The sequence below is a fragment of the Brachyhypopomus gauderio genome, chromosome 4 (genome assembly GCF_052324685.1).
Source record: "Brachyhypopomus gauderio isolate BG-103 chromosome 4, BGAUD_0.2, whole genome shotgun sequence".
NCBI lineage: Eukaryota > Metazoa > Chordata > Actinopteri > Gymnotiformes > Hypopomidae > Brachyhypopomus > Brachyhypopomus gauderio.
The window spans coordinates 23,845,466-23,873,112 of record NC_135214.1 but is presented as its reverse complement, the minus strand read 5'-3'; the positions used below and the strand labels follow the sequence as shown (position 1 = coordinate 23,873,112).

The following is a 27,647-nucleotide window of genomic DNA, read 5'->3' as shown; positions in this document are numbered from 1 at the left end:
ATGCCTGAGAACGATGAACTAGAGGCTGTCTGCTTAACGAGACTGATTAACCATCATCTGTTTCTCTGTCAGGCACTTGATTCCTTTAATACTTACTTGAAACCTCCCCATCTGGAACTACTCATATGCAATGCATGGATGTATTTTTTTTCAAGTACAAACCCGATGTCTGTCTGTACATCTGCAAAACTCTAGAAGTTTTAATGGATTTGTGGGGGTATCAGTACAGGAGGTGAGAAACTTGAAAGCAGTTACAGAGAGGAGTCTGTATTTAAGATAGGGGTCTATACATCTAATCAGAGAGGAGTCTGTATTTATGATAGGGGTCTATACATCTAATCAGAGAGGAGTCTGTATTTAAGATAGGGGTCTATACATCTAATCAGAGAGGAGTCTGTATTTAACATTTACATTTACAGCATTTGGCAGACGCCCTTATCCAGAGCGACTTACATTCTTAATCTCATTTTTATACAAGTGAGCAATTGAGGGTTAAGGTGCCTTGCTCAGGGGCACCTCAGTCATGGCCTCAGGTCTGGGAATCGAACCCACGACCCTCCGGTTACAAGACCAGTTCCCTAACCACCAGGCCATGACTGCCCGTAAGATAGGGGTCTATACATCTAATCAGAGAGGAGTCTGTATTTAAGATAGGGGTCTATACATCTAATCAGAGAGGAGTCTGTATTTAAGATAGGGGTCTATACATCTAATCAGAGAGGAGTCTGTATTTAAGATAAGGGTCTATACATCTAATCGGAGAGGAGTCTGTATTTAAAATAGGGGTCTATACATCTAATCAGAGAGGAGTCTGTATTTATGATAGGGGTCTATACATCTAATCAGAGAGGAGTCTGTATTTAAGATAGGGGTCTATACATCTAATCAGAGAGGAGTCTGTATTTAAGATAAGGGTCTATACATCTAATCAGAGAGGAGTCTGTATTTAAGATAGGGGTCTATACATCTAATCAGAGAGGAGTCTGTATTTAAGATAAGGGTCTATACATCTAATCAGAGAGGAGTCTGTATTTAAAATAGGGGTCTATACATCTAATCAGAGAGGAGTCTGTATTTATGATAGGGGTCTATACATCTAATCAGAGAGGAGTCTGTATTTAAGATAGGGGTCTATACATCTAATCAGAGAGGAGTCTGTATTTAAAATAGGGGTCTATACATCTAATCAGAGAGGAGTCTGTATTTAAGATAAGGGTCTATACATCTAATCAGAGAGGAGTCTGTATTTAAAATAGGGGTCTATACATCTAATCAGAGAGGAGTCTGTATTTAAGATAGGGGTCTATACATCTAATCAGAGAGGAGTCTGTATTTAAGATAGGGGTCTATACATCTAATCAGAGAGGAGTCTGTATTTAAGATAGTGGTCTATACAACTAATCAGAGAGGAGTCTGTATTTATGATAGGGGTCTATACATCTAATCAGAGAGGAGTCTGTATTTAAAATAGGGGTCTATACATCTAATCAGAGAGGAGTCTGTATTTAAAATAGGGGTCTATACATCTAATCAGAGAGGAGTCTGTATTTAAAATAGGGGTCTATACATCTAATCAGAGAGGAGTCTGTATTTAAGATGGGGTCTATACATCTAATCAGAGAGGAGTCTGTATTTAAGATAGGGGTCTATACATCTAATCAGAGAGGAGTCTGTATTTAAGATAAGGGTCTATACATCTAATCAGAGAGGAGTCTGTATTTAAAATAGGGGTCTATACATCTAATCAGAGAGGAGTCTGTATTTATGATAGGGGTCTATACATCTAATCAGAGAGGAGTCTGTATTTAAGATAGGGGTCTATACATCTAATCAGAGAGGAGTCTGTATTTAAAATAGGGGTCTATACATCTAATCAGAGAGGAGTCTGTATTTAAGATAGGGGTCTATACATCTAATCAGAGAGGAGTCTGTATTTAAAATAGGGGTCTATACATCTAATCAGAGAGGAGTCTGTATTTAAGATAAGGGTCTATACATCTAATCAGAGAGGAGTCTGTATTTATGATAGGGGTCTATACATCTAATCAGAGAGGAGTCTGTATTTAAAATAGGGGTCTATACATCTAATCAGAGAGGAGTCTGTATTTAAAATAGGGGTCTATACATCTAATCAGAGAGGAGTCTGTATTTAAGATAAGGGTCTATACATCTAATCAGAGAGGAGTCTGTATTTAAAATAGGGGTCTATACATCTAATCAGAGAGGAGTCTGTATTTAAGATAGGGGTCTATACATCTAATCAGAGAGGAGTCTGTATTTAAAATAGGGGTCTATACATCTAATCAGAGAGGAGTCTGTATTTAAGATAAGGGTCTATACATCTAATCAGAGAGGAGTCTGTATTTAAAATAGGGGTCTATACATCTAATCAGAGAGGAGTCTGTATTTAAGATAGGGGTCTATACATCTAATCAGAGAGGAGTCTGTATTTAAAATAGGGGTCTATACATCTAATCAGAGAGGAGTCTGTATTTAAGATAAGGGTCTATACATCTAATCAGAGAGGAGTCTGTATTTATGATAGGGGTCTATACATCTAATCAGAGAGGAGTCTGTATTTAAAATAGGGGTCTATACATCTAATCAGAGAGGAGTCTGTATTTAAGATAAGGGTCTATACATCTAATCAGAGAGGAGTCTGTATTTAAAATAGGGGTCTATACATCTAATCAGAGAGGAGTCTGTATTTATGATAGGGGTCTATACATCTAATCAGAGAGGAGTCTGTATTTAAGATAGGGGTCTATACATCTAATCAGAGAGGAGTCTGTATTTAAGATAAGGGTCTATACATCTAATCAGAGAGGAGTCTGTATTTAAAATAGGGGTCTATACATCTAATCAGAGAGGAGTCTGTATTTATGATAGGGGTCTATACATCTAATCAGAGAGGAGTCTGTATTTAAGATAGGGGTCTATACATCTAATCAGAGAGGAGTCTGTATTTAAAATAGGGGTATATACATCTAATCAGAGAGGAGTCTGTATTTAAGATAAGGGTCTATACATCTAATCAGAGAGGAGTCTGTATTTAAAATAGGGGTCTATACATCTAATCAGAGAGGAGTCTGTATTTAAGATAGGGGTCTATACATCTAATCAGAGAGGAGTCTGTATTTAAAATAGGGGTCTATACATCTAATCAGAGAGGAGTCTGTATTTAAAATAAGGGTCTATACATCTAATGAGAGAGGAGTCTGTATTTATGATAGGGGTCTATACATCTAATCAGAGAGGAGTCTGTATTTAAAATAGGGGTCTATACATCTAATCAGAGAGGAGTCTGTATTTAAAATAGGGGTCTATACATCTAATCAGAGTGGAGTCTGTATTTAAGATAAGGGTCTATACATCTAATCAGAGAGGAGTCTGTATTTAAAATAGGGGTCTATACATCTAATCAGAGTGGAGTCTGTATTTAAGATAAGGGTCTATACATCTAATCAGAGAGGAGTCTGTATTTAAGATGGGGTCTATACATCTAATCAGAGAGGAGTCTGTATTTATGATAGGGGTCTATACATCTAATCAGAGAGGAGTCTGTATTTAAGATGGGGTCTATACATCTAATCAGAGAGGAGTCTGTATTTAAGATGGGGTCTATACATCTAATCAGAGAGGAGTCTGTATTTATGATAGGGGTCTATACATCTAATCAGAGAGGAGTCTGTATTTAAGATGGGGTCTATACATCTAATCAGAGAGGAGTCTGTATTTATGATAGGGGTCTATACATCTAATCAGAGAGGAGTCTGTATTTAAGATAGGGGTCTATACATCTAATCAGAGAGGAGTCTGTATTTATGATAGGGGTCTATACACTTGGGGATTGATAGGGAATCAATCACTCTATATTGAACAAACGGAGTTGTGAGAAAAATGTTTTTTACTGTCTGAAGTTATCTGGATTTGTACGAACAGATGTATTCACAGTGATGATATTTCTATATGTTTAATATCATTCTGAGAAACAAATGGTTAAAAAATCTAAAACATTAAATAAATTAGTTCTTGATCACCATTGCTCTTGGCAGTGCAAATATTCTGATATATTGTCAAGCGTAACCAAACCCTATAAATAAGCGTAACCATATATATATAACCGTAACCATATATATATATATATATAAGCATAACCAAATCATATATGAAGACCATGTGACATTCAAACAATGTTCTATTCATGTGTAATTTTAGAGTTTATATTAGCATTTTTCTTAAGTTAAAACAGGTTTACAAAGGCCTTTTTGTGCTTTGTCAATTTACTTTGGGAAGACAAACCTTTTGACTACAACTTAATAATCTAACAAAATGATATACAGTCTGAGAAGATTAGATAAACATATGTCTTGGAATTGAAAGAATAGGTTCAGAGAGTTTGCTGGTTTTATAAGCCACACATTGTGGGTCTAGCAGTCTTGAACAAGGAGCCAGTTCTGTGCCTCAATGAATATTCCCAGTAACATGGCGTCGTGCTTTTGGAAAGGATCCTGTTTTTTTTTATATTCTCACACACTACCACAATAAAACCCAACTATGATGTGCCAATAAGGCTTGTGCAACGACCTGTGCAGAAAGCTCCATGGAAAATAACACGTCTCACCTTGCAAATAGTGCTAGAGAATCAGCAGGGCTGCAGGTGAACCCCGTCATCACGACCTGATCATTTGTCAGTCAGGAACTCTCCTCAGTGTCTCCACAAGGACAGCCTGTCTAGCCAAGCTCTTAAAACCGTATATATTATCTACAACACAGCACACACGAGACAGGCATCATATGGAACTTGCATCAAAGTACGACCAGTCATCAGAAGGGATGTGCTCCGTAAGCTGCGAGAGAAAACGCAGAAGACAGGTAGTAAGTCATCTTCGCCACACTCTTCAATAAATATTTCAGAGGGAATAAGAAGGGACATAACAAAAATCAGATACCCTTCTTGGTGAATGGAAAAGCAGAAGCCTTAAAGGCCTGGGTCAAGATAGCACGGATCTCAAGTCAGAGTCCTAAACGCAACATTCGAGGTAATCTAGAAATAAAGTGTAGTGAGAAGTCCAGTTGGTACTGTGTCTGGAGTAACATCCGTACTGTTGTTTCAAATGACTGTATCACTGCCACACATCCAATAGAACTCAGAGGTATTGTGTTTGGGCCCTCACATGTGGTCCACCACATTTGGATATTAAACTAGTTCGTATCTCAAGATGAGTAAAAACCTGTGAGCTGGTTGTGTGATTAAAAACAAATAGAAATCATGGAAGGAAACTAGATGAGATGGAGAGAGGGAGAGTGAGATGGAGAGAGGGAGGGTGAGATGGAGAGAGGGAGAGTGAGATGGAGAGAGGGAGGGTGAGATGGAGAGAGGGAGAGTGAGATGGAGAGAGGGAGAGTGAGATGGAGAGAGGGAGGGTGAGATGGAGAGAGGGAGGGTGAGATGGAGAGAGGGAGAGTGAGATGGAGAGAGGGAGGGTGAGATGGAGAGAGGGAGGGTGAGATGGAGAGAGGGAGGGTGAGATGGAGAGAGGGAGGGTGAGATGGAGAGAGGGAGAGTGAGATGGAGAGAGGGAGAGTGAGATGAGAGAGGGAGAGTGAGATGGAGAGAGGGAGAGTGAGATGGAGAGAGGGAGGGTGAGATGGAGAAAGGGAGAGTGAGATAGAGAGAGGGAGAGTGAGATGGAGAGAGGGAGAGTGAGATGGAGAGAGGGAGGGTGAGATGGAGAGAGGGAGAGTGAGATGGAGAGAGGGAGGGTGAGATGGAGAAAGGGAGGGTGAGATGGAGAGAGGGAGGGTGAGATGGAGAGAGGGAGGGTGAGATGGAGAGAGGGAGAGTGAGATGGAGAGAGGGAGGGTGAGATGGAGAGAGGGAGAGTGAGATGGAGAGAGGGAGAGTGAGATGGAGAGAGGGAGAGTGAGATGGAGAGAGGGAGGGTGAGATGGAGAGAGGGAGAGTGAGATGGAGAGAGGGAGGGTGAGATGGAGAAAGGGAGGGTGAGATGGAGAGAGGGAGGGTGAGATGGAGAGAGGGAGGGTGAGATGGAGAGAGGGAGAGTGAGATGGAGAGAGGGAGGGTGAGATGGAGAGAGGGAGAGTGAGATGGAGAGAGGGAGGGTGAGATGGAGAGAGGGAGAGTGAGATGGAGAGAGGGAGGGTGAGATGGAGAGAGGGAGGGTGAGATGGAGAGAGGGAGGGTGAGATGGATAGAGGGAGAGTGAGATGGAGAGAGGGAGGGTGAGATGGAGAGAGGGAGGGTGAGATGGAGAGAGGGAGGGTGAGATGGAGAGAGGGAGGGTGAGATGGAGAGAGGGAGAGTGAGATGGAGAGAGGGAGAGTGAGATGGAGAGAGGGAGGGTGAGATGGAGAGAGGGAGGGTGAGATGGAGAGAGGGAGGGTGAGATGGAGAGAGGGAGGGTGAGATGGAGAGAGGGAGGGTGAGAATAAAGACTCAAGTGTAGATGACATTTATAGCTTACATGATAACAGGGGCTAATCGCTTGGCCTAAGCAGGAAATTCTATTTAAAAGACTGATAGGCAGGGGACGAGCTTTTTCCACAGCTCCCATCATAATACTTTTCTGCCAATTCACTCAGCCTCAAAGTTCCCACAGGGAACAGTATCAGAAGTTTACGTTATGAGAAAACTACCAGCCTGTTCACAAACTAATCATCTATTCATTTTTTGCTCTTACAATTGCAACCAGTCTTTCAGGTATCCAGCGTGATGGAGAGCCTTATTTTTACTATTACATGAAGATAATACAAGAGATTAACAGCTGGTCTGGAGTTGTGCTACAAAACATTGTATGTTAGGGGTTATGAAGTAGATGACATGGTTCCAACATTTGGTTTTCTTATGGTTTATGTTCAAGATGAATCAATTGCAAGTCTTCACATTTGTCTGTACCAAAATATCTGCGCGCCACAAATGCCCTGGCAAGCTTTTACGACTACGCTCGGAGACGTCTCAAACAAACCAGGTGAAGGGAGCAAAGCGAACAGAACACGCGCTTTGGAACGCACCGATCCAAAGGCCTCCAGCCAATCAGGAGACAGACGCGGGCCGTAAACGACGGCTGTGGGGGACCCAGGGGACACCCCCAGCTCCCAACCTCTTGCCATATGGCTCACAGTCCGGGACACAGCTCTGAGCTCACACGACCTGTCCCTCGCTGACAGTCAGACGACATCCAACACAGCCCTCGCCCAGACTGGAATGACCTTCCGGGCAACTGTCTGAATGTCATCTGCTGGGAAATAAGCATTATTTGAACTCATATAAGTGGTGTTTAAAAATACAGGACTGAAGGGAATTCAGTAGAAAATCCATGGGTTTAGTGGTTATCCCCCCAAGTCCCGAAGTGCTTTTCAATGTGCAATTTTAAGAATGATGCAGCGTTGTAAATTTCATAACCAAGTTTTTCAATTTAGGTTTAAAGAAAATCGTAAAAGCATGACTCAGTTCGTTTTACATGATCGGTCTGTTTCATAAAAAGGGATCATCAATGGAAAAAAATGGCACAATTTCTAGGAAAAGGGAGAGAACTTGGATACGACAGGGAAGCAATACTGCATGCTTTAAAACAAATTATAATAAACATTTTTTCCAAGACATGTCCATAACCCTTTGGATACAGGACAATAATGTTTTGTTTGTTTTCTGAACAGTTCTTGCCTCAATCCAATATGGTGAGTAGGGTTGTTTTATATTGTCAAACATCTGGTGTTAACATATTTTATAATGTTTTGTAAGCTTTTCTAACGAAAAAATGAATGTGAAAAATATTATATAAAAACTTCTGTAAATAAGTCTGTAAAAAAAACAATTTAAAGAAATCTGAACTGACTGAAAAGTTAATCCTCATCTGTTCTTTGTTGACTTTTATGCTAGTGAGGCTGCCAGTTGATGATTTTATGAAGTCGCTGTTTTCAACAAAGTATGAGCCAATGCATTTTGTCCTTATTTTTTGCGTGCAACTTCTGAGCTAATATCATGCCATTTATCATCAAAGTGTTGTGTAACGAAATGGTGGGTTTAATAAAACAGTAGCGCCCAACACTGTAACAGCTTGTTTGGTCCAAGCAAACTGAAAACTAACCTGACAGCTCAGCCAGCAGGAGCCCAGAACCTCAAAACATATTTTAATAGGTGCACTTCACCAATGCTAATGGGATATCACACTACATCCCTGTGTGACGGTACTGCAGAAATAAAGTAGGTTAAGGTGGAGAGGTGGTGGACTCTGATGGCACTGTGACAATGTGCTGGCCCAGATCAGGGGTCAGAGGTCAGAGGACGTCCATGTGTCTCTCAAACCTCTCAAACAATAAGACTATTCACTTCACACCCAGGAGACTACTCGGGAAACAACCTACAGTATAAAAATTGGAACATTTATTGGTCATGGTTTGGCTGGTAAATGTGAGGCAATAAAAATAGTTTTGATCAAAATCAAAGTGGTAATGGGCTAAGTGAGAATATCTGCTCACTGTGTTAACACCTTTGGGCTGTTCAATCTAAGCCCAGCACTTCAAACACTAAACTGCCTACAATTTTTCCCCACTGATTTTTGGTTGATTTCTGATTATGCAGATGAACACATCTTGAATAAGCCCCGTCAAGCCTTCAGCCGTATGGTGTGTGTTGACTCCATGCATCTGACGTTACCTTCTGCCAAGGTTCACACTCTCGGAAGAAAAAAGCACTGGAACCACAGCCTGATTGCAATCAATAGAAGTCCAGAAAGAAAGGTTAGCTCGCGGACATCTGATAAAGTATGCTGGTCTGAATTAGTGCACTCAGGAGAAATTTCCACTCCTCTAGTACTGACAGAAAAGACATGAACAGCACTGGTCAAAGAATCGTGTCATGTAAAACAGAGGAGAAGAAAACTGGAAACACTAATTATAGGATAATGAGAGGGAGATTACTAATAGAATACAGTCCCAGATCCCTGACCTGAAAAGGCACTTGTAAAATGTATGAATACAGAAGAGTCCTCTTAACAGAACACTTATTCCAGTAACAAATTATTTATCAAAACATATTCCAAGAGCCACAGCTGCATAAACTAGACTTTTTTTGTTCTAACGAGTTTTGATTAATTCTTTGGTGCCCTTTCTGGCTGAAAGAAGTGAATCGAATCTATTTGTAACTATATGCTTTTGTAATTGGACACTATATGAGCCTTAGGCAACTAGCCCAGGGAACAATACAGTCACAATGAAATCACATCGATGAAATCATTTCGATTAAAATCACATGGTCTCATCATTTTGGTCTCTTTTAAAGTGAAATGCAAATGCAATAAACCACATTTTAGCCCCCCACTCCAGAAATCCAAGCACTATTGACATGTGCAAAGCAACATTCAAAGCGTATCAAGGTTGATTAGTAGGACAAAGACGTGCAATGAACTGCCAATGTTAATTGTCTCGAGCGTGATCTACAACAATTATGTGCAAGGTCTACATCAAAGATATTAACGCAAGAAGAGATGATCTACTGAACAGGCACACACAAAAGCTTGCAACATCTCCAACTACTTTTTCAGCAGTGGGTACACGGAGATCTCTGTGGTGTCACTTTCAGTTGGCTGGGAAGCATGTGGAGAACTGAAGAGAGAAGGTCTTTGTCCAGCCCTGAAGAGCCATCACTGTTCATTTGTTTTGCAGGACTCCCACTCAAAAGGTCAACTCTGGTTCTGGGGTTTTACTGCTGAGCAGATGTCCGTCTGTGGCCGTCCCCGTCATGGGCTCCACTGTGCAACACTTCAGATCTCAGATAAGATCTAATATTTATCCTGGGAGACGGAACAGACGTGCGCTCTCATCGGAGATTACGGTCACATTCGGTCTCGTTTCCGTCAGCTAGCAATTCACTTCTGACCCTGTGTAAAAACCTTTCACAAAGTAATATGGACCACTAAATTAATAACCACAAGATATTATTCTGCTCAGGTTCATCAAAGCACACCTCCACACATTACAGTTCAGCATGAAACACACAGTTAGCGATGCAAAAATACCAAGAAAAAGTTTCTTGGTCCGATACGATAATTAGCACCTTATCGTGGCCAATACCAATGTCTTTATTAGCGGACATGAAACTGTTGGCTTCAACTTTTGGGATTTTCTATGCAGGTCTTTCCATTCCTGAGGCTGCAGTCGAACACGGTGTCCTGAAGAAAAGCACAGCCACCCGTCAAGACCAAGCAAATCAAAAACAGAGTGGTGGGGTTGAGGAACTCTCCCTGCACCTCTTCATGGCTATTGTTCCGGACACGTTCACTGAAGGACGGATGAGGTGCACGTGGCTGGTGTCCATCACACAGGGTCAGCACCACAGCCAGGGTTCCCATTGCCCTTCGAGACGTAAATGAAGACACAAACACGTCCAAAACACGGAGGCCAACTTATTACAAACTACAACAATTACGTAAACACACACATCGAAATGCCATATCTTTGAGTGCTCGACTTGTATGTCCCTGAATGTCTTCTGCTTAGAATCACAATCAATTGTATTGGTATAAACATCCACTTAAATCTAGCAACATTATGTAGAAAATCGTTTTTTTTTTTCTTTCTTTTTTCCAAGAACAAAGCAAAAAAAAAAGCATCATTATTTTACTCTGAAATCATCTAACACCCACAGATCTGCTCAGGGTGTCACAACACTGGCTCCCCTGTTGACAGGAAAAACATTAGGTTTGTCCTGAGTGACTAATGCTCCCTCTGGTCCAAAGAATACCCAACACGTCTCGAGCCAGACGGAGACCACACAGCTAAACTGCACGCCTCTCCCTAATCTCCTGCACTCAGGTGCAAAGTTAGCTGTGGCATCGTGGCTATTAGAACTGACCCGACAATCTGTTGTCTTCAACAGCAAACCAGCGACACTTTGGGCTACTGGCAGGTAGGTACCGGCAACATTTGATTAGTCAGGCTCTCGCTCACCGAGGGCAGCTGCAGAAAGCTCCCTGTTAACTTTCAAAAAACAAGGTGAAGCGTTTCCATCACATGGTTCTGAGGGAGATGATGAAGTATGGTCAGAACACGCCAGAACGACCACACACAGAACCTCTGCGGTTGCACCAAAAGTATCCGTACTGTGGTCTGTCATGGCAACCGGTACAGAATACCCTTTCCCCTGATAACTTCAGACAGACCGAAAAAGACAAAAATAAAACCTACGGTTAATAAAAATTACGTATTTCTGGCACTGAGGGCTGTGTGTTCCTCTTTCCCTCCAATTAAAGCCATGCATGCGCAGAACTGGGAGTGTCAGCCCGGCCTCACTGGGCATTTCAACCCTTTGCACTTTATTGCCTCTTTTTTTACTGAGGACATCTGGCGTGAGCTCCTTCTGACTAGGAACACTCGTGAGCACAAATGCCACTGGAAGAAATACCATTATATAATCAGGTTTACAAAGACGTAAACGGATCGTTTCACGACTAGGCGCACTGCTCTGGTGCTAGCGGAGAACCTATAACCGGTGTTTTATGTTGGTGTATTCTGGTGCGCTGTTTGGGAAAAGGTCATGTTTTCGCAATAACAAACTCAGCGTCGATAGAATTCAAACTCTGTCCCTGCCGAAATTAAATCTTGATGAGGGTATCTGAATATTTGAGAACAACTTTTGCCTCCTTAGGAACCGCTTAAAATGCCCCATCAGAGGTAAAGAACAAGAACAAAACCCAGTACAGTAAAACCCATTATGTTCTGTGAAGGACAGTGACACTCTTTACATCTGAACCACAATCTCTTCCAGTTAAGATCAAACAGTGTATAAAAAAAAAAAAGATATGTGCTTTGTTGCTACTGTTGGTTATGCACAGTTTAACACAGTTTAACATATAATGTGAAGTGCCACTGGATCATTTGAAGCCACACTGGAAGTCAGAGCTGCTGCCAACTGGCCGTCTGTGCTCCGATGACATATGGCGTCGGTCCACACCTCCACTCGAGTGTTTGGATGTTGTGTTTGGTCTGCCCGACACCACCAGTGTGCAACTCACTTAAAGGTGACTGTAAATCTACTGACAAAACAGCAAGACTAACAAACAAAAGAAAAGTGAAATACGAATTACGTTGTTAAGTAAACTTGGTAAAATTTGATTTTGGAAAGTAGGAATAGGCTTTTTTATTTCTATACTTTTTAATTAAATCAAAACAAACAAACAAAAAAAGTCAATGGTTCCCGACTGGAACTACATCAATAATTCCACTCATTTGGAAATTGACGAAGTGGTTTTCAGCTAACAGTGGCTCCAGCAAGTATTTGTTAAGTATTTGTTTAAACAATGAGTCATGTTATGACTGGCGATCAATACAAGGAACAGGAAGTTGGCTGTTGTTCAGGGTGAGAGCATACAGTAGACGCCAGCATGAATCATTCAGGATGCTCAGAAATCATGAACACAAAATTACTTCACAGACATTGTGACCACATGTAATTGATTTTAAAAAGAACATAATTACTAGGGTATATAGTTTCCCCGTGTCCTCTGAACAAAGTACATTCATTTAGGCAGAATTTAAATACATGGCAGAGTAATGGCACATGGAACGAACACGCTATGACAGGCAGCATAATTTGAAGAGCTCTGATACGAAAATGGGAAACTATATCAATTTATGCTTTTTACTTTTGACTGGAGGTTACTATCGATAGATGTTCCGAGCAAATGATCTGACCATTGAATCGGTCTAATACATTATTTACTTTTACTAAATTAGACAGTCTGGGGCATCACTGATTTTACCATCTGCACTTGGGACAAAACAAACTTATTATGACAAAACGACTGGTGTGAAGAAACGGATTGTGCCTGGTAACACCTAAAACAGATGTGGGGAGGACCTCACAGGGCAGCGTGAGCACACCGCAAAAATATTTGTTACCTGAAAAGCCACAAACTGGAGTCATACATGGCAAGAGAAGGAACGAGTGCCTCCGAACGACGTGGTTCCAGTAAAACAAATTACATGTTGAAGACATCTGACTTTCTCACTTTTATATAACAGCCAGGGCTTTACTGTTACATACTCCAGTGCACGCCTTTACTGTAGCCTGGTAATACACAAACACTTGCAAAATCATCGGCAGATATTAGTGTAATCGCCATAAGCAAAACCACCATTACCTTGAGAATTAGGATGGAATTTAGAGTTGCTATACTGTGAGGGAATATGATCAAAACTAAATCTCCATATGAAAAAAAGCATGATTCGTTGAAATGGCAGGTACACAGAATAACAATTTCAATAAATAATTCTTCATAAATGTAAATAGATCTTAACGACATGTTAGCCCACAACCCAAAGCGAGTCAGCCCGAGAACACAAGTACAGCCGGACTGTGATAAACGATGAAGGACGCCGTTTGCCGTTCGAGACGCTGCTAATAAACCACTCCTGTGTTATCCAGGGAGGGTGTTTCCTGTCCCGCACACGCCGGCAGTCATTTTCCCGCACGCACCCACACGTCCCAGCTCCTGCCTCCCTCTCTCCACACTGTGATTTTCCTCCAGCTGATTATCATCACTGTTATTAGACCATCTTTCAGCCCTAAGCAGTCCACGGTCTTCTGGGGCCGTCGAACAGGTTCACATCTGTTTCCTTCTGTTGTCTACAGCGTGCGTGGAGCAGGAGACCCAGGAGGTCCGTAACGTGGTTGTGTCAGCGGCGTGCCCAGCACTCACGTTACCCAGACACTGCCAGCAAGCAGCGCCGCTCCGAACATGATGAACTGAACACGTGTGTTTCCTGCTAACATAATTTAGCACCAACTAAACTCTGCCGTAAAACCGTTTCCTATATGTATCTCAGCGGGGTGCGAAATGAAGTCTAAACTGAGATTAGGATTACTGGAACCAATTTATTTGACCAACGTCAGTATTTTAACACTTTTTTAACGGTATTTAAAGTAAAATGATGAATCCAGTTTCCAGACAAATGCAACCTGCATGCAGTAACTACAGCAATCCCTGTTTGGGAGTAATTACAGAAGATGTGGTAACTGCACCTCCCATCCCTAACACAAGGATTACATAAAAGCATTACACTTCTCCTAAACCTTTAAAGTGTTTAAAAACCAAACACTAGAGTGTGACCTCTGGGGACGTGAGGAGGCATTTTTATTGTGCATTCTTCCACGTTTAGTGGGTGCAGAAAGAGTACAACAGAGTGTGTTGAGGCACACGGCTCACGGGACACCTGATGAAAACGGAGCTGGCGGGTGGAAGCAGGCAAGGACAGGAGGGGTGGAGAAATATCTGTGTGTGTGTGTTTCTGTGTGTGCGTGGGTGCATGTGAGTGAATGAGAGAGTGTGAGTGAGTGAGAGAGTGAGAGAGAGAGAGAGAGAGAGAGAGAGAGAGAGAGAGAGTGGGGGCTGAAGCCCCCGGGGGTGGTGAAGGTAGTGGGGGTGTCAGTCTGAGCCCGACCAAAAAGGGGGAGGGCTCAGACGTAAAGATATTTAAGATGCGTACAGACGGGGCCCTTCAGTGAGACGGGAGAGCTAAAGGCCCTGCAAGAACAGCTGCGGCAGACACAGCGCGAGAAGAAACAGCCCAGACGGCCCCAGCAGGGATCGGAGACCCAACCCTCCCGCACTCCAACCAACACCAGCCCGCCTGCCGGTTCTTCCGCGACACACGCACCTCCAGCACCGGCAGTCGACCTACACCCCCCCGAGAGACCCCCCCTCCGACGGCTGCTTCTCCGACCGGGACCATGAAGAACGCGACGTGGAGGACGGCGACGGCGGTGGCCGCCCTGCTGCTGGCGGTGGTGCTGTGCCCCGCGTGGGCCCAGGTTCCGTCCAAGAAGCGCGCGGCGCCGGTGAAACCGTCCAAGGCTCAGTGCTGCGAGGACGTGCGTGCGCTGAAGGTGCAGGTGGCCAACCTGAGCAGCCTGCTGGAGGAGCTGGGCAGGAAGCAGGAGGCGGACGTGCGGGCCCTGGTGCGGCAGGTGCAGGAGCTGGAGAAGCAGAACCAGCAGCAGGAGGGGCGCGTGACGGAGGCGGAGAGCAAGTACTCGGAGATCCACAACCGCGTGGAGATCATGCAGCTGCAGGCCGCGCAGGCGGCCCCGCACACCACCTCAGGTAAGGGGGGCGGAGAGGGTGGAGAACCCACCGGGGGCGCGCGTCCATAGTGGGCTACACGCATGTAAGAAACTGCCTAAGAAGAGCTCCATTTTTGAACGGTTAACGAAATCACGTCCACACTAGAGCAAGGCGCTGTGCTCCTCTACCACACGGCCGTGTCCTTTGGCTGTCCCCACCCTACAGGGTCATGGGTCACATTTGCAGGCTGTGGACATGTGTCAGTATGTGGCCTCTGTAGTCATTTGGGGAAATACAATCTGACCCATTTGTGAGCTCAAGGTGACAAAGACAGTTTCACTAGATCAGTCCAGCCAGCAGGCTGAAAGGAACGTGTGCTTTTCTTTCTTTTTTGTTTCATCTTAGATGTTTAACACTGAAGGGTATTATAAGTCGGCCAAATGACACTATGGCTCCAAGATGTCCAACTGTTTTACAATGTTTTAGTCCCAGCTGGTAGGACTGGCCTGTTTCCTAATACTGCATGTTCGCTATAGGTCTACAATGCAGTTGAAAAATCCACCATTTCAGGCTTCTGTAGCTTCAGAGTCCCAGGGAAACAGGAGCTTTTCTTTCATCTTTTATTTCTTTACGGTTTTGTTTTCAGTAATTTAGTAGATAAATAGCGTAGTTGTTTTTGAGTGACGTAGTGGAAAAAAAGATCTAATCTTATGTTCTTAAGTGAAACGAGAGCAGGAGATCAGGCAAAAACCAAGAAAATGTGTTTGAACATTTTACGCTGAATTGTTTTTTATCTAGAAATACATTTACACACGCACGCTTACTTCAATTCACAAAAACTATTAACATATCTCTGCAGAGCATAAAAAATAATTGGGCGTGTCCACAACTGTTACAGCTGCAACCAACAGACACTGATGACAGCGTACAAGCACGCCTGGCTGCAAAATGTGCCCAAGTCACAGTACATAATTGGTGCCTCTAGCCACGGGGTCACAAAAATGACATTGTGATAAAAGGCCAATGTCCATAAGAGGGTCCCATCCAGAGGCCATCACACACATGCCGTCTGGGCTCTTCTTGTGAAGAAGAAGCTGGCGTTAAACGACACGTGCTGCATTTTAATAGCCATTATTATCCATTTGCTCAGCCATCCAGCCAGTTTATTTTCTCTTCCCAGTACAGAGAACACAGTAGAGCTTTTGGACTATGCAAACTCTGCAGGGTCTTCTCCAAAAACTGAGAGACACAGTGTAGTCAGATCATTTAAACATTTGTCCCAGGCATTCCTGCTTTTAGGTGGGACCCCGATACCTCTCAAAACTATCCAGAGAAGGAGCAAACCACAATGTAAACTGTATAACCAAAAGATTTTGGTTTTGAGATCTCACCCTCACATGCACTCTGGTCCACAGACGCAATCTACGACTGTGCATCGCTGTATAACAGAAACTACAAAATTTCCGGGGAGTACAAATTACCAAAAGACGACTTTCTAGGAACACCTGAACTGGACGTAAGTGAGAATCCCAGGCTGGTATTAGTGGGTCTTGGAGGGCAGAAATGAGCCTTGAAAAACATCTAAGTTCTCCCCGTCTTGGTACAACTGGTTTTAGGTCTACTGTGACATGGAGAAGAACGGGGGAGGCTGGACGGTCATTCAGAGACGGAAGGTGGGCCTGACCAGCTTCGATCGGGACTGGAAGCAATATAAGAACGGGTTTGGCACGATCCGCGGAGACTTCTGGCTCGGCAACGAGCACATCTTCCGTCTGACCCGACAGCCCACGGTGCTCAGGATAGAGCTGGAGGTAAAAGAAGGCGGCAGCCGCACCTGGTGAACAGGTGGACCTTACCTGCCGCACCTGGTAAACAGGTGGACCTTACCCGCAGCCCTTCATCACGTCATGAGCTGCTGTTTGTCGGCCCTTTGCAGGACTGGGAAGGCGAGGTGCGCTATGCAGAGTACGGCTTCTTCACACTGAGCAACGAGATGAACAGTTACAAGCTCTTCATAGCGAACTACAGTGGGAACGCTGGGGACTCGCTCCGCTACCACAACAACACCAACTTCAGCACCAGGAACAAGGACAATGACAAGTGTGTGGACGACTGTGCCCAGCTTCGCAAAGGTAAGGAACCGGGACACTAAGAAAGCCACCGAGAAAGCTGGCGTCTGTCTAGGAACGGTCCTGGTAGCTTTGCTAGAGTTTGGCGCTGAAGCATATTTCGTTCCTAACATCGTTACTTTTTCCTACAGGGGGGTATTGGTACAACTGCTGCACTGACTCCAACCTGAACGGCATGTTCTACCGCCATGGCGCCCACACCAAGAACACCGACGGCATAACCTGGTACGGCTGGCATGGACCAACCTATTCTCTCAAACGGGTGGAGATGAGAATCAGGCCCCAGAACTTCGCCCCTTAAAGCACTCCGCCTACAACCAAACAAATAATAATAAACCAAAAAACCTTGCTTACCATGTACCATAGCCATGTACAATGCCTTTGCAGCACCCACTAATACACGCACCTTTACCCGGGAAAACACTTCTATGCATTTGTACTACAGAGTATTTCTGGACCGAATGTGTGATGTATGATTGTAAATTGTAGTTTTGATATTTAACGTAAATGTTTTATTTTCTTTACGCTTTTCTAGAACTATTTGTGCCACCGAATAAGAAGGCAAGCAAGGGTATAATTCTACAAAATATCTAGTAAACTTGCTAGATAAATTTAGCGAATGAATTTACTTTTGGTAAATTCACAGATAAATTACACTGAATTGTGTAAATGTAAAATGTGTACAGTTCTATATGCCACTAAATGATGAATTAAATTGTATTTTTAAAAAAACTGTATTGTCATATATGATACTATGAAGATGAACTGCTCCATCATGATGAAACAGAAGCAGGCCTTTGTTCACGGTGTGGGAATCTTGACCCTTAAGACTCACCCCCACTACATTTAACCCAATGACCAATCCACCGAGTCCCTACTCCCAAGACCTGAGGTTAGGCTTAACTCACAACTGCATCCCCAGAACTGTTTACACTACGAGGCATGAAAATCCAGCATCAAAGGGGCAAAACAGCCAAGCGAATGAAACCATGTGCTGCTTTGATCCTCATTCATGCGCACATAACGGCTATTAGTTAACTAAACACTGTATTAAAAAAACTAAACTACATGGAAGAAACACAAACCATAAAATCCTAAATACCCAAACACAATTAAGAAAAAAGGCACAATGTGGCCAAGGCTGCTGACCTCCAGGAGAAGGACAACAGAAATATGGTCCAAGTTCTTCGTGTGCCGTACACATGCCTGAGACTCCGTACAGCTGGTGGAGGTCTTCTGGGATCCTGGGAGGTCCGTGTGGGGTCACGGTGGCAGGAAGTGTGTGGCTTAGCTTGACCTTTTACTGGCATGTGTGCAGCCCCGTCCCCTTGGCGGTTAGGCCCCATTTCTAAAAACCATCTATCAGGAAGCATTTGGAGGGGCTTGGGGTGAACTCATTTACTGGAGATCTCATAGAAGTCTTGTCTTAACCTCAGTCACTACTCACAGCCTCATTAAAATGAGTTTTACTGAGAGCATGATTAGTGACATCAGGTTTGGAAATAATGGGGTTGACTTCTCTGAGGTCAAATCAAGGAAATTACTTGATTAGACAGAGTTACAGGCCAAAGGTAAGTAGATCATTTTATGATCCATCCAGAAGCATTTGAGCAGAAAGCATCTGCTGGGAATGTCACAAAGCCACACATGTTGGGGAGACCAGTTAAACGTATTACTGCTGAGGAAAGATCGTTGTTTCAAAGCAATTTGAGAGAGCATTTGGAAGAAAAACATTGACTGTAAAGGACATTTGCCAATTAAAATGCAGGAATATGTAATCACAGCAGAGACCAAAATACATCTGATTAAACGAACCTAAACCTGATATTTCAAATAAATACAAATTTACATTAATTAATTATAAGATGCAACACATATGCACCTATACAAAAAGCACCAGGCTGAAATTTGTATCTCAACAAAGATTTCATTCTTGTGCACCAAAACACAAAATAAAAAAAAAGAATCATTGCAACAACGTTTTGTATTCAAGTATGTATTATTATTGTTATTATTATTATTATTATTATTATTATTATTAATAATAATACATTAAGTATTATTATGTATATAGTATGTATTATGTATTATTTCACTTTTAATGAGATTCGCAAAGCAGCTATGAATGTCAATTGGTCTTATTTCAGGGTTCGTTCTCTTGCCAGTTTCAGAAAGTTATGATTCAGAGAGTTATTTCATTTACTGTAAAACAGGCAGACTAAGTCTCACACACACACACACACACACGTACACACACGTACACACACACAGACTAAGGTCACAGCATGATGTTTGGATCATGAACCACACACACAAAGAGCAACTGAAGCACAAATCAAATCAGAACCTGCTGCTGTCATACAGCAAATTCATCGTATGACTAAACGTCGTAAAAGTTGCCCTATTTTCTAGGAGGGCCTGGCCTGGCCTTCCAGGAGTCTAAATCTTGTACTAAATCTTAGAGATTTAGTACAAATCTAAAAACCCTGCCGTGTGGGATGTGCTCAGTCAACAGTGGTCAAAGAAATGACCCATATTCACATGTCCTCATTCCTACCATGATGATCACTCCAGCTTAAATGATCGCATTACGTGTGCCAAAACAGCAGGCGGTGCCTAGACGGTTCAGAACCAATCGTCGGTCCAGCCTCCAGAACCGATCCTGAGCACACCCTGGCTTGCCTCCTGTGTAGGGTCGCTAAGCGGCTGCCTGGTGCTGTCGTTAGAAGCTTCCTGTGGCCTCGTTCTGAGCAGGGACCTCAGCCCCCGCAGGGCGCTAACGGCAAACCGAATCGCGCCGCTTCTGGTGACTCAACGGTGCGTAATCTGGTGTTCCCGGAGCACCCCTCAGCGTGCCCCCAGGACCCGGGACGGACGAGCGCCTGTTGGACTGACGATTAGGCTGCCGTATGCTGGTAAGTATGGCTGACTTTAGCGGCAACACCTGTTCTCGGATGCTTCGGGAACGCTGCCTCTGGTTTGATGGCGTTAATAGTCCTTGTGAAATCTCTTCCCACAGACACCAGAGGAAAGTGCTCTGGGAAAACTGTACTGGCACAAGACTAAACTACTGGAATTGGGGCAGGTCAAGGATAGGTACATCACTGGTGAGACGATTCACTACTCGTAAATGTAGGTAAGAGGAGACCATTTATGGCATCTTTATGATTTTTTTTCTGGAAGGGTTTTCTGAACTTTATAAGACAGTCACATCGCAAACACTTTCAGCTCTTAGGAATTTAGCTCTGACATCTTAAAAATGACTACAGGTGTTTTGAAGTATCTTAATTTGGTCCCTGAAGGCACAATCCCAAATTCCTCCTTAGAATATTTTTCAAAGTCCTTCATAATGAATAAAGAACTATTTGAATGAAATTCAGTTTGTTTTCAATCTTCTCTTGCTTTCTGCCCCAAAGCTCTGGGAAACCAAATCAACCAGCACATTTTTTTGTTGCAAGTAATTTAAAAGGAATTTCATAGAAAAGATCCTGGACCAAATCACAACTTCCAGTAAAACTTTACTTGACAACCGCAGGGCTCCAAAGCCGTATCGTTAAAGAACTCCACAAGGGCCTCGTCCCCAATTACAGTAGAATAATGCACAAATGAGCATCACATGTGAAACAGTAAGGCTTGTTTATGGCCAGCCATGGAGAGGTGAGAACCACCTGAAAACATCTCACAGCTGCTCCAAAACTCAAAACAGGCCCTTGGAAAAGTCATGGCAGACACACAATGGATAAAACGATACAATTTAAATGAGAAACATGAAAAACAAACCTGTTGCCATCTACATATACGATCTGAAATGAAGCGATGACCTGGTTTTGAAAATGATGATTCTGGGATGGCGGTACTGGACTGATAAACAAGGCCTCTGTCCAGCAGAGAGCGCAGAGCCAAAGAAATCAATACTCGAAACCAACTTTATGAACATTAACCTTCAACAAGGTCATAAAGCTCAAGGTCAACGACAGCAGCACAAACCACAGCAAATAGTGGTTAATAGTTAATCAAGAGCCTCTGTGTGCCACATACAGTGTGACCAACAGAGTCATCATGACAAATCTGCTCTTCTCATTCCATTAAAAATCAGATTATTCTGAAAAGGAAGTGATGAGACCAGCATCCAAGCATCTAAGACATAAAGGGAACAGTAGCAGGATCTTAAGATTCAAAATGGACACTTTGGTCCATACCACACCCAGAGCAGCAAAGAGATACAAACCACCCAATTTTGCTTCGCAAAAACAGGCTTGACAGAATCCCCCAGAACTTGAATATCAGTTCAACAGAGCATGAAATGTGACAGATTTAAAGAACAGAGTTTAAGCCCGCATCCAAAATGCTGCTTGTTTGGGAATCTGATCACTTTTGTCTTTTTAATCCTCGAGAAGAACACGGTCTGATTTCCTACCTAATGAGGGATTCCAGGATGAGGGGAGACGGTCCTTTCTGAAACTCCAGCTCCTTGTAGTGCAGGGCCTTGGCATATGCGCGACACTTAGCGGCCCTCTCTCCCAGAAGAACGATCCCGTTATCGTCCCTCAGAGGAAGTGGTCCCTGAAACGAACGCGTAGCCATACAGAAACCATTTTCAGTATGAAGAAGTGTGAAAATATTCAAGATAATTTTTTCTTCAATTCGACTGATTTTCTTTGGGGAAATAAACGAGCTCTTTTCAAAAGGTGGAAGAATGATATGGCAGTTTAACAGGAAAGACTTCATATTTGAGGTATTTTTCAACAACACATTGAAAATTGAAAAATTTCTTGTAATGAGCAGCTAGAAGTATAAAAATGTCATGTCCTGTAGTGAGGACATGTTTAAATCTTGCAGGCTGACAAACATGACTGACGATATATGATCTCTGACAGTTTAATGCTCAGATAACATTCAAATGGGGAGTGAGGGTAGGGGGAGTGAGGGTAGGGGGAGTGAGGGTAGGGGGGAGTGAGGGTAGGGGGGAGTGAGGGTAGGGGGAGTGAGGGTAGGGGGGAGTGAGGGTAGGGGGGAGTGAGGGTAGGGGGAGTGAGGGTGGGGGGAGTGAGGGTAGGGGGAGTGAAGGTAGGGGGGAGTGAGGGTAGGGGGGAGTGAGGGTAGGGGGAGTGAGGGTAGGGGGAGTGAGGGTAGGGGGAGTGAAGGTAGGGGGGAGTGAGGGTAGGGGGGAGTGAGGGTAGGGGGAGTGAGGGTAGGGGAGTGAGGGTAGGGGGGGAGTGAGGGTAGGGGGAGTGAGGGTAGGGGGAGTGAGGGTAGGGGGGAGTGAGGGTAGGGGGAGTGAGGGTAGGGGGAGTGAGGGTAGGGGGAGTGAAGGTAGGGGGGAGTGAGGGTAGGGGGAGTGAGGGTAGGGGGGAGTGAGGGTAGGGGGGAGTGAGGGTAGGGGGAGTGAGGGTAGGGGGAGTGAAGGTAGGGGGGAGTGAGGGTAGGGGGGGAGTGAGGGTAGGGGGAGTGAGGGTAGGGGGAGTGAGGGTAGGGGGAGTGAAGGTAGGGGGGAGTGAGGGTAGGGGGGAGTGAGGGTAGGGGGAGTGAGGGTAGGGGGGAGTGAGGGTAGGGGGAGTGAGGGTAGGGGGAGTGAGGGTAGGGGGAGTGAGGGTAGGGGGGAGTGAGGGTAGGGGGGAGTGAGGGTAGGGGGAGTGAGGGTAGGGGGAGTGAGGGTAGGGGGGAGTGAGGGTGGGGGGAGTGAGGGTAGGGGGAGTGAGGGTAGTGGGAGTGAGGGTAGGGGGAGTGAGGGTAGGGGGGAGTGAGGGTAGGGGGAGTGAGGGTAGGGGGGAGTGAGGGTAGGGGGAGTGAAGGTAGGGGGGAGTGAGGGTAGGGGGGGTGAAGGTAGGGGGAGTGAGGGTAGGGGGGAGTGAGGGTGGGGGGGAGTGAGGGTAGGGGGAGTGAAGGTAGGGGGGAGTGAGGGTAGGGGGAGTGAGGGTAGGGGAGTGAGGGTAGGGGGAGTGAGGGTAGGGGGAGTGAAGGTAGGGGGAGTGAGGGTAGGGGGAGTGAGGGTAGGGGGAGTGAGGGTAGGGGGAGTGAGGGTAGGGGGGAGTGAGGGTAGGGGGGAGTGAGGGTAGGGGGGAGTGAGGGTAGGGGGAGTGAGGGTAGGGGAGTGAGGGTAGGGGGAGTGAGGGTAGGGGGAGTGAAGGTAGGGGGAGTGAGGGTAGGGGGAGTGAGGGTAGGGGGGAGTGAGGGTAGGGGGGAGTGAGGGTAGGGGGAGTGAGGGTAGGGGGAGTGAGGGTAGGGGGGAGTGAGGGTAGGGGGAGTGAGGGTAGGGGAGTGAGGGTAGGGGGGAGTGAGGGTAGGGGGAGTGAGGGTAGGGGAGTGAGGGTAGGGGAGTGAGGGTAGGGGGAGTGAGGGTAGGGGAGTGAGGGTAGGGGGAGTGAGGGTAGGGGGAGTGAAGGTAGGGGGAGTGAAGGTAGGGGGAGTGAGGGTAGGGGGGAGTGAGGGTAGGGGGAGTGAGGGTAGGGGGGAGTGAGGGTAGGGGGGAGTGAGGGTAGGGGGAGTGAGGGTAGGGGGGAGTGAGGGTAGGGGGAGTGAGGGTAGGGGGAGTGAGGGTAGGGGGAGTGAAGGTAGGGGGAGTGAGGGTAGGGGGAGTGAAGGTAGGGGGAGTGAGGGTAGGGGGAGTGAGGGTAGGGGGGAGTGAGGGTAGGGGGAGTGAGGGTAGGGGGGAGTGAGGGTAGGGGGAGTGAGGGTAGGGGAGTGAGGGTAGGGGGGAGTGAGGGTAGGGGGAGTGAGGGTAGGGGGAGTGAGGGTAGGGGGGAGTGAGGGTAGGGGGAGTGAGGGTAGGGGGAGTGAGGGTAGGGGGGAGTGAGGGTGGGGGGAGTGAGGGTAGGGGGAGTGAGGGTAGTGGGAGTGAGGGTAGGGGGAGTGAGGGTAGGGGGAGTGAGGGTAGGGGGGAGTGAGGGTAGGGGGAGTGAGGGTAGGGGGAGTGAGGGTAGGGGGAGTGAGGGTAGGGGGGAGTGAGGGTAGGGGGAGTGAGGGTAGGGGGGAGTGAGGGTAGGGGGAGTGAGGGTAGGGGGAGTGAGGGTAGGGGGAGTGAAGGTAGGGGGGAGTGAGGGTAGGGGGGAGTGAGGGTAGGGGGAGTGAAGGTAGGGGGAGTGAGGGTAGGGGGAAGTGAGGGTGGGGGGAGTGAGGGTAGGGGGGAGTGAGGGTAGGGGGAGTGAAGGTAGGGGGAGTGAGGGTAGGGGGAGTGAGGGTAGGGGAGTGAGGGTAGGGGGAGTGAAGGTAGGGGGAGTGAGGGTAGGGGGAGTGAGGGTAGGGGGAGTGAGGGTAGGGGAGTGAGGGTAGGGGGGAGTGAGGGTAGGGGGAGTGAGGGTAGGGGAGTGAGGGTAGGGGGAGTGAGGGTAGGGGGAGTGAGCGTAGGGGGAGTGAGGGTAGGGGGAGTGAGGGTAGGGGGAGTGAGGGTAGGGGGAGTGAGGGTAGGGGAGTGAGGGTAGGGGGAGTGAAGGTAGGGGGAGTGAGGGTAGGGGGAGTGAGGGTAGGGGGAGTGAAGGTAGGGGGAGTGAGGGTAGGGGGAGTGAAGGTAGGGGGGAGTGAGGGTAGGGGGAGTGAGGGTAGGGGGGAGTGAGGGTAGGGGGAGTGAGGGTAGGGGGAGTGAGGGTAGGGGGAGTGAAGGTAGGGGGAGTGAGGGTAGGGGGAGTGAAGGTAGGGGGAGTGAGGGTAGGGGGGAGTGAGGGTAGGGGGAGTGAGGGTAGGGGGGAGTGAGGGTAGGGGGAGTGAGGGTAGGGGGAGTGAGGGTAGGGGGAGTGAAGGTAGGGGGAGTGAGGGTAGGGGGAGTGAAGGTAGGGGGGAGTGAGGGTAGGGGGGAGTGAGGGTAGGGGGGAGTGAGGGTAGGGGGAGTGAGGGTAGGGGGAGTGAGGGTAGGGGGAGTGAGGGTAGGGGGAGTGAGGGTAGGGGGGAGTGAGGGTAGGGGGAGTGAGGGTAGGGGGAGTGAGGGTAGGGGGGAGTGAGGGTAGGGGGAGTGAGGGTAGGGGGAGTGAGGGTAGGGGGAGTGAGGGTAGGGGGAGTGAGGGTAGGGGGGAGTGAGGGTAGGGGGAGTGAGGGTAGGGGGAGTGAGGGTAGGGGGAGTGAGGGTAGGGGGAGTGAGGGTAGGGGGAGTGAGGGTAGGCATCTTTGACTGTTTAGCCTTATCACACCAACAAAAGCAGCTGTCAGCTGTCAGCGCTACAGTTGAGGGGCCAAACTTGGCAGAGGGGAGTTTATTCTTTAAACCAATAAGTACCGCAGGCTGTGCTGGACACTGTGAGTTATTAGAGTTCTGCTGCACTCATGAAACTGTATCAGGGTCAGACATCACTTCAGAAATCTTACTGATTGTATCTGAGACTCCTCCATGGCCTTAATAACCAAACTACTGCTACCTAACAAAAGTACAGGACGCACCAACTGAAGACAATTTGCATCTTTTACATCTGTAACATTTTCAAGTCCTGGAACATTTCAGTGATTTTTTTCAGCTAATCTGGATTTGGTTATAATGAACACACTAATGAACACTTATCCTTTCATATCAAGACACTGGCCCTTTTGGTTATATCTTTCATTATGTCTTTCACAAAAAAAACGATAATTTAGGGAATATAAAAAAATGTTCCCTTCAAACAAGAGAATTGGAGTATGCTAGCCAAATAACAGTACGGCCGTTTTCATATTGGAGGTGCGAGTGTGTGTGTGTGCGTGTGTGCGCGCATGTATGTGTGCGTGTATGTGTGTGTGCGTGTATGTGCCTGTGTGTGTATATGTGTGTGTGTGTGTGTGTATGTGTATGTGTGTGCATGTATATGTGTGCGTGTGTGTGTATGTGTCTGCGTGTGTGTGTATATGTGTGCGTGTATGTGGGTGCGTGTATGTGGGTGTGTGTGTGTGTGTGTGCGTGCGCGCGTATGTGTATGTGTGCGTGTATATGTGTGCGTGTGTGTGTATGTGTGCATGTATGTGTGTGCATGTGTGTGTGTGCGCGTGTGTGTGTGTGTGTGCACGTGTGTGTGTGTGTGTGTGTATATGTGTGTGTGTGTGTGCGTGTGTGTGCGTGTGTGTATATGTGTGTGTGTGTGTGTGTATATGTGTGTGTGTGTGTGTGTGCATGCATGCGTGTGTATATGTGTGCGTATGTGTGTATGTGTGCATGTATGTGTGTGCATGTGTGTGTGCGCGTGTGTGTGTGCACGTGTGTATGTGTGTGTGTGTGTGTGTGTGCATGCATGCGTGTGTATACGTGTGTGTGTGTGCATGCATGCGTGTGTATACGTGTGTGTGTGTGTGTGCGCGTGTGCCGACCTTGTCGCTGTGCTCCATGAACTCGGCCAGGTTCAGCAGGGTCTGCGTGACCTCTGCGATGTCCTGTGACGTCAGCGCCAGCTCGATGCTGCGGATCAGCTCGTCCTGCTGATCCTCGCTCAGCTCCGACCAGCAGGACAGGAACGCCGCGTTGAACAGATCCCTGCGGTCACGGGACGCAGAGCGCCGTCACCAGACCAGGAGGCGAAGGGCGGACAGGACGTGTGGAGTCAAAAGGAGGCTCGGGTGTGCGGGCGTTACCTGGCGAGCGGGATGTAGGTCTGGGCGAGGGACCAGCAGGACCGCAGGGCGGGGGAGGACGACTCCTTCAGCAGGACCACGCTGAGACGCCGCAGCCATTCCAGCCAGTCGTCCTTCGACACCTTCCTGGCCGCTCCCCACGCCTGCCGGGCGTACGCACAGGGTGAGCACAGGTTCAGACACACGGGGCGGAGGCAACGTAAAAGGTGTCTCGTGTCCTCAGTAAACAGTAAACATACACTAGTCTTGGTTGGCTTCATTTTATAATTGATTTGGATCATTATTTATTATCACCGAGTTTGGGGTCAGGGGACAAAAACCAGACACACGGGTGCAGTGATATTCAGATTTGGTGTGCTGCAGGTTCCAGAGAATGAAAGTGGCCATGTTCTTGTTCTGGAAGGACAAGCGGTTCCCTCTGGTGAAAAGCAAGCAGTGCGCCAGCCAATCAGGCAATAGGTCAGATGGTGGAGAGGGTTGTGGCACAAAATCGGCAGCATGCGAAGACAAAATGTGCACCAAACGTGTCATGGCACCTGAATGAGAATGAGGAATGAGACACTGTTTATAACTACGCTGACAGAAATACCGGTCTGGGAGGAAGTTCGATACAGACGTTCTCGCTGAATATGTACATTCATGAGTGTGAGGTTACTGCGCCAGCTCACACGAGCCGCTCCATGAGCGAAAGGCGGGAGACGCAGGCCGTTAGCAGCTGCTTCTGCACCTCGTCATTTCAGAGCGATCGGGTGCCAGAGGGAGGGAAGGTCTGCTCGTCTTTTAGAGCGACTGCCGTGAATCACGGTGACGTGCTTGCCGGTCACAGAAAGCCTGAACGGAAAATCGATAGCAGACTCGACCGCAAGGTTTGCGGCCGCTGTCGGTGGGATCTCTGACGGCACTTCACCGTTCC

At 46.4% G+C, this 27,647-nt stretch overlaps 2 protein-coding genes across 2 annotated transcripts in view; one reads left to right on the top strand and one right to left on the bottom strand.

The window, feature by feature from the left end:
- The window catches only part of mtor (mechanistic target of rapamycin kinase), an 83,259-nt gene that overhangs the window by 34,280 nt on the left and 21,332 nt on the right, over positions 1-27,647 (bottom strand). Inside the window, 3 exon segments of the mRNA XM_077003182.1 lie at positions 21,633-21,778; positions 26,474-26,636; positions 26,735-26,877. Of these exon segments, the coding sequence (XP_076859297.1) occupies positions 21,633-21,778; positions 26,474-26,636; positions 26,735-26,877 (452 nt within the window).
- On the top strand, positions 14,510-17,937 carry angptl7 (angiopoietin-like 7). The gene is made up of 5 exons (XM_077003180.1): positions 14,510-15,125; positions 16,502-16,602; positions 16,703-16,897; positions 17,023-17,218; positions 17,347-17,937. Exons 1-5 carry the CDS (start codon positions 14,753-14,755, stop codon positions 17,514-17,516), a joined length of 1,035 nt encoding a protein of 344 aa, XP_076859295.1. The 5' UTR covers positions 14,510-14,752; the 3' UTR covers positions 17,517-17,937.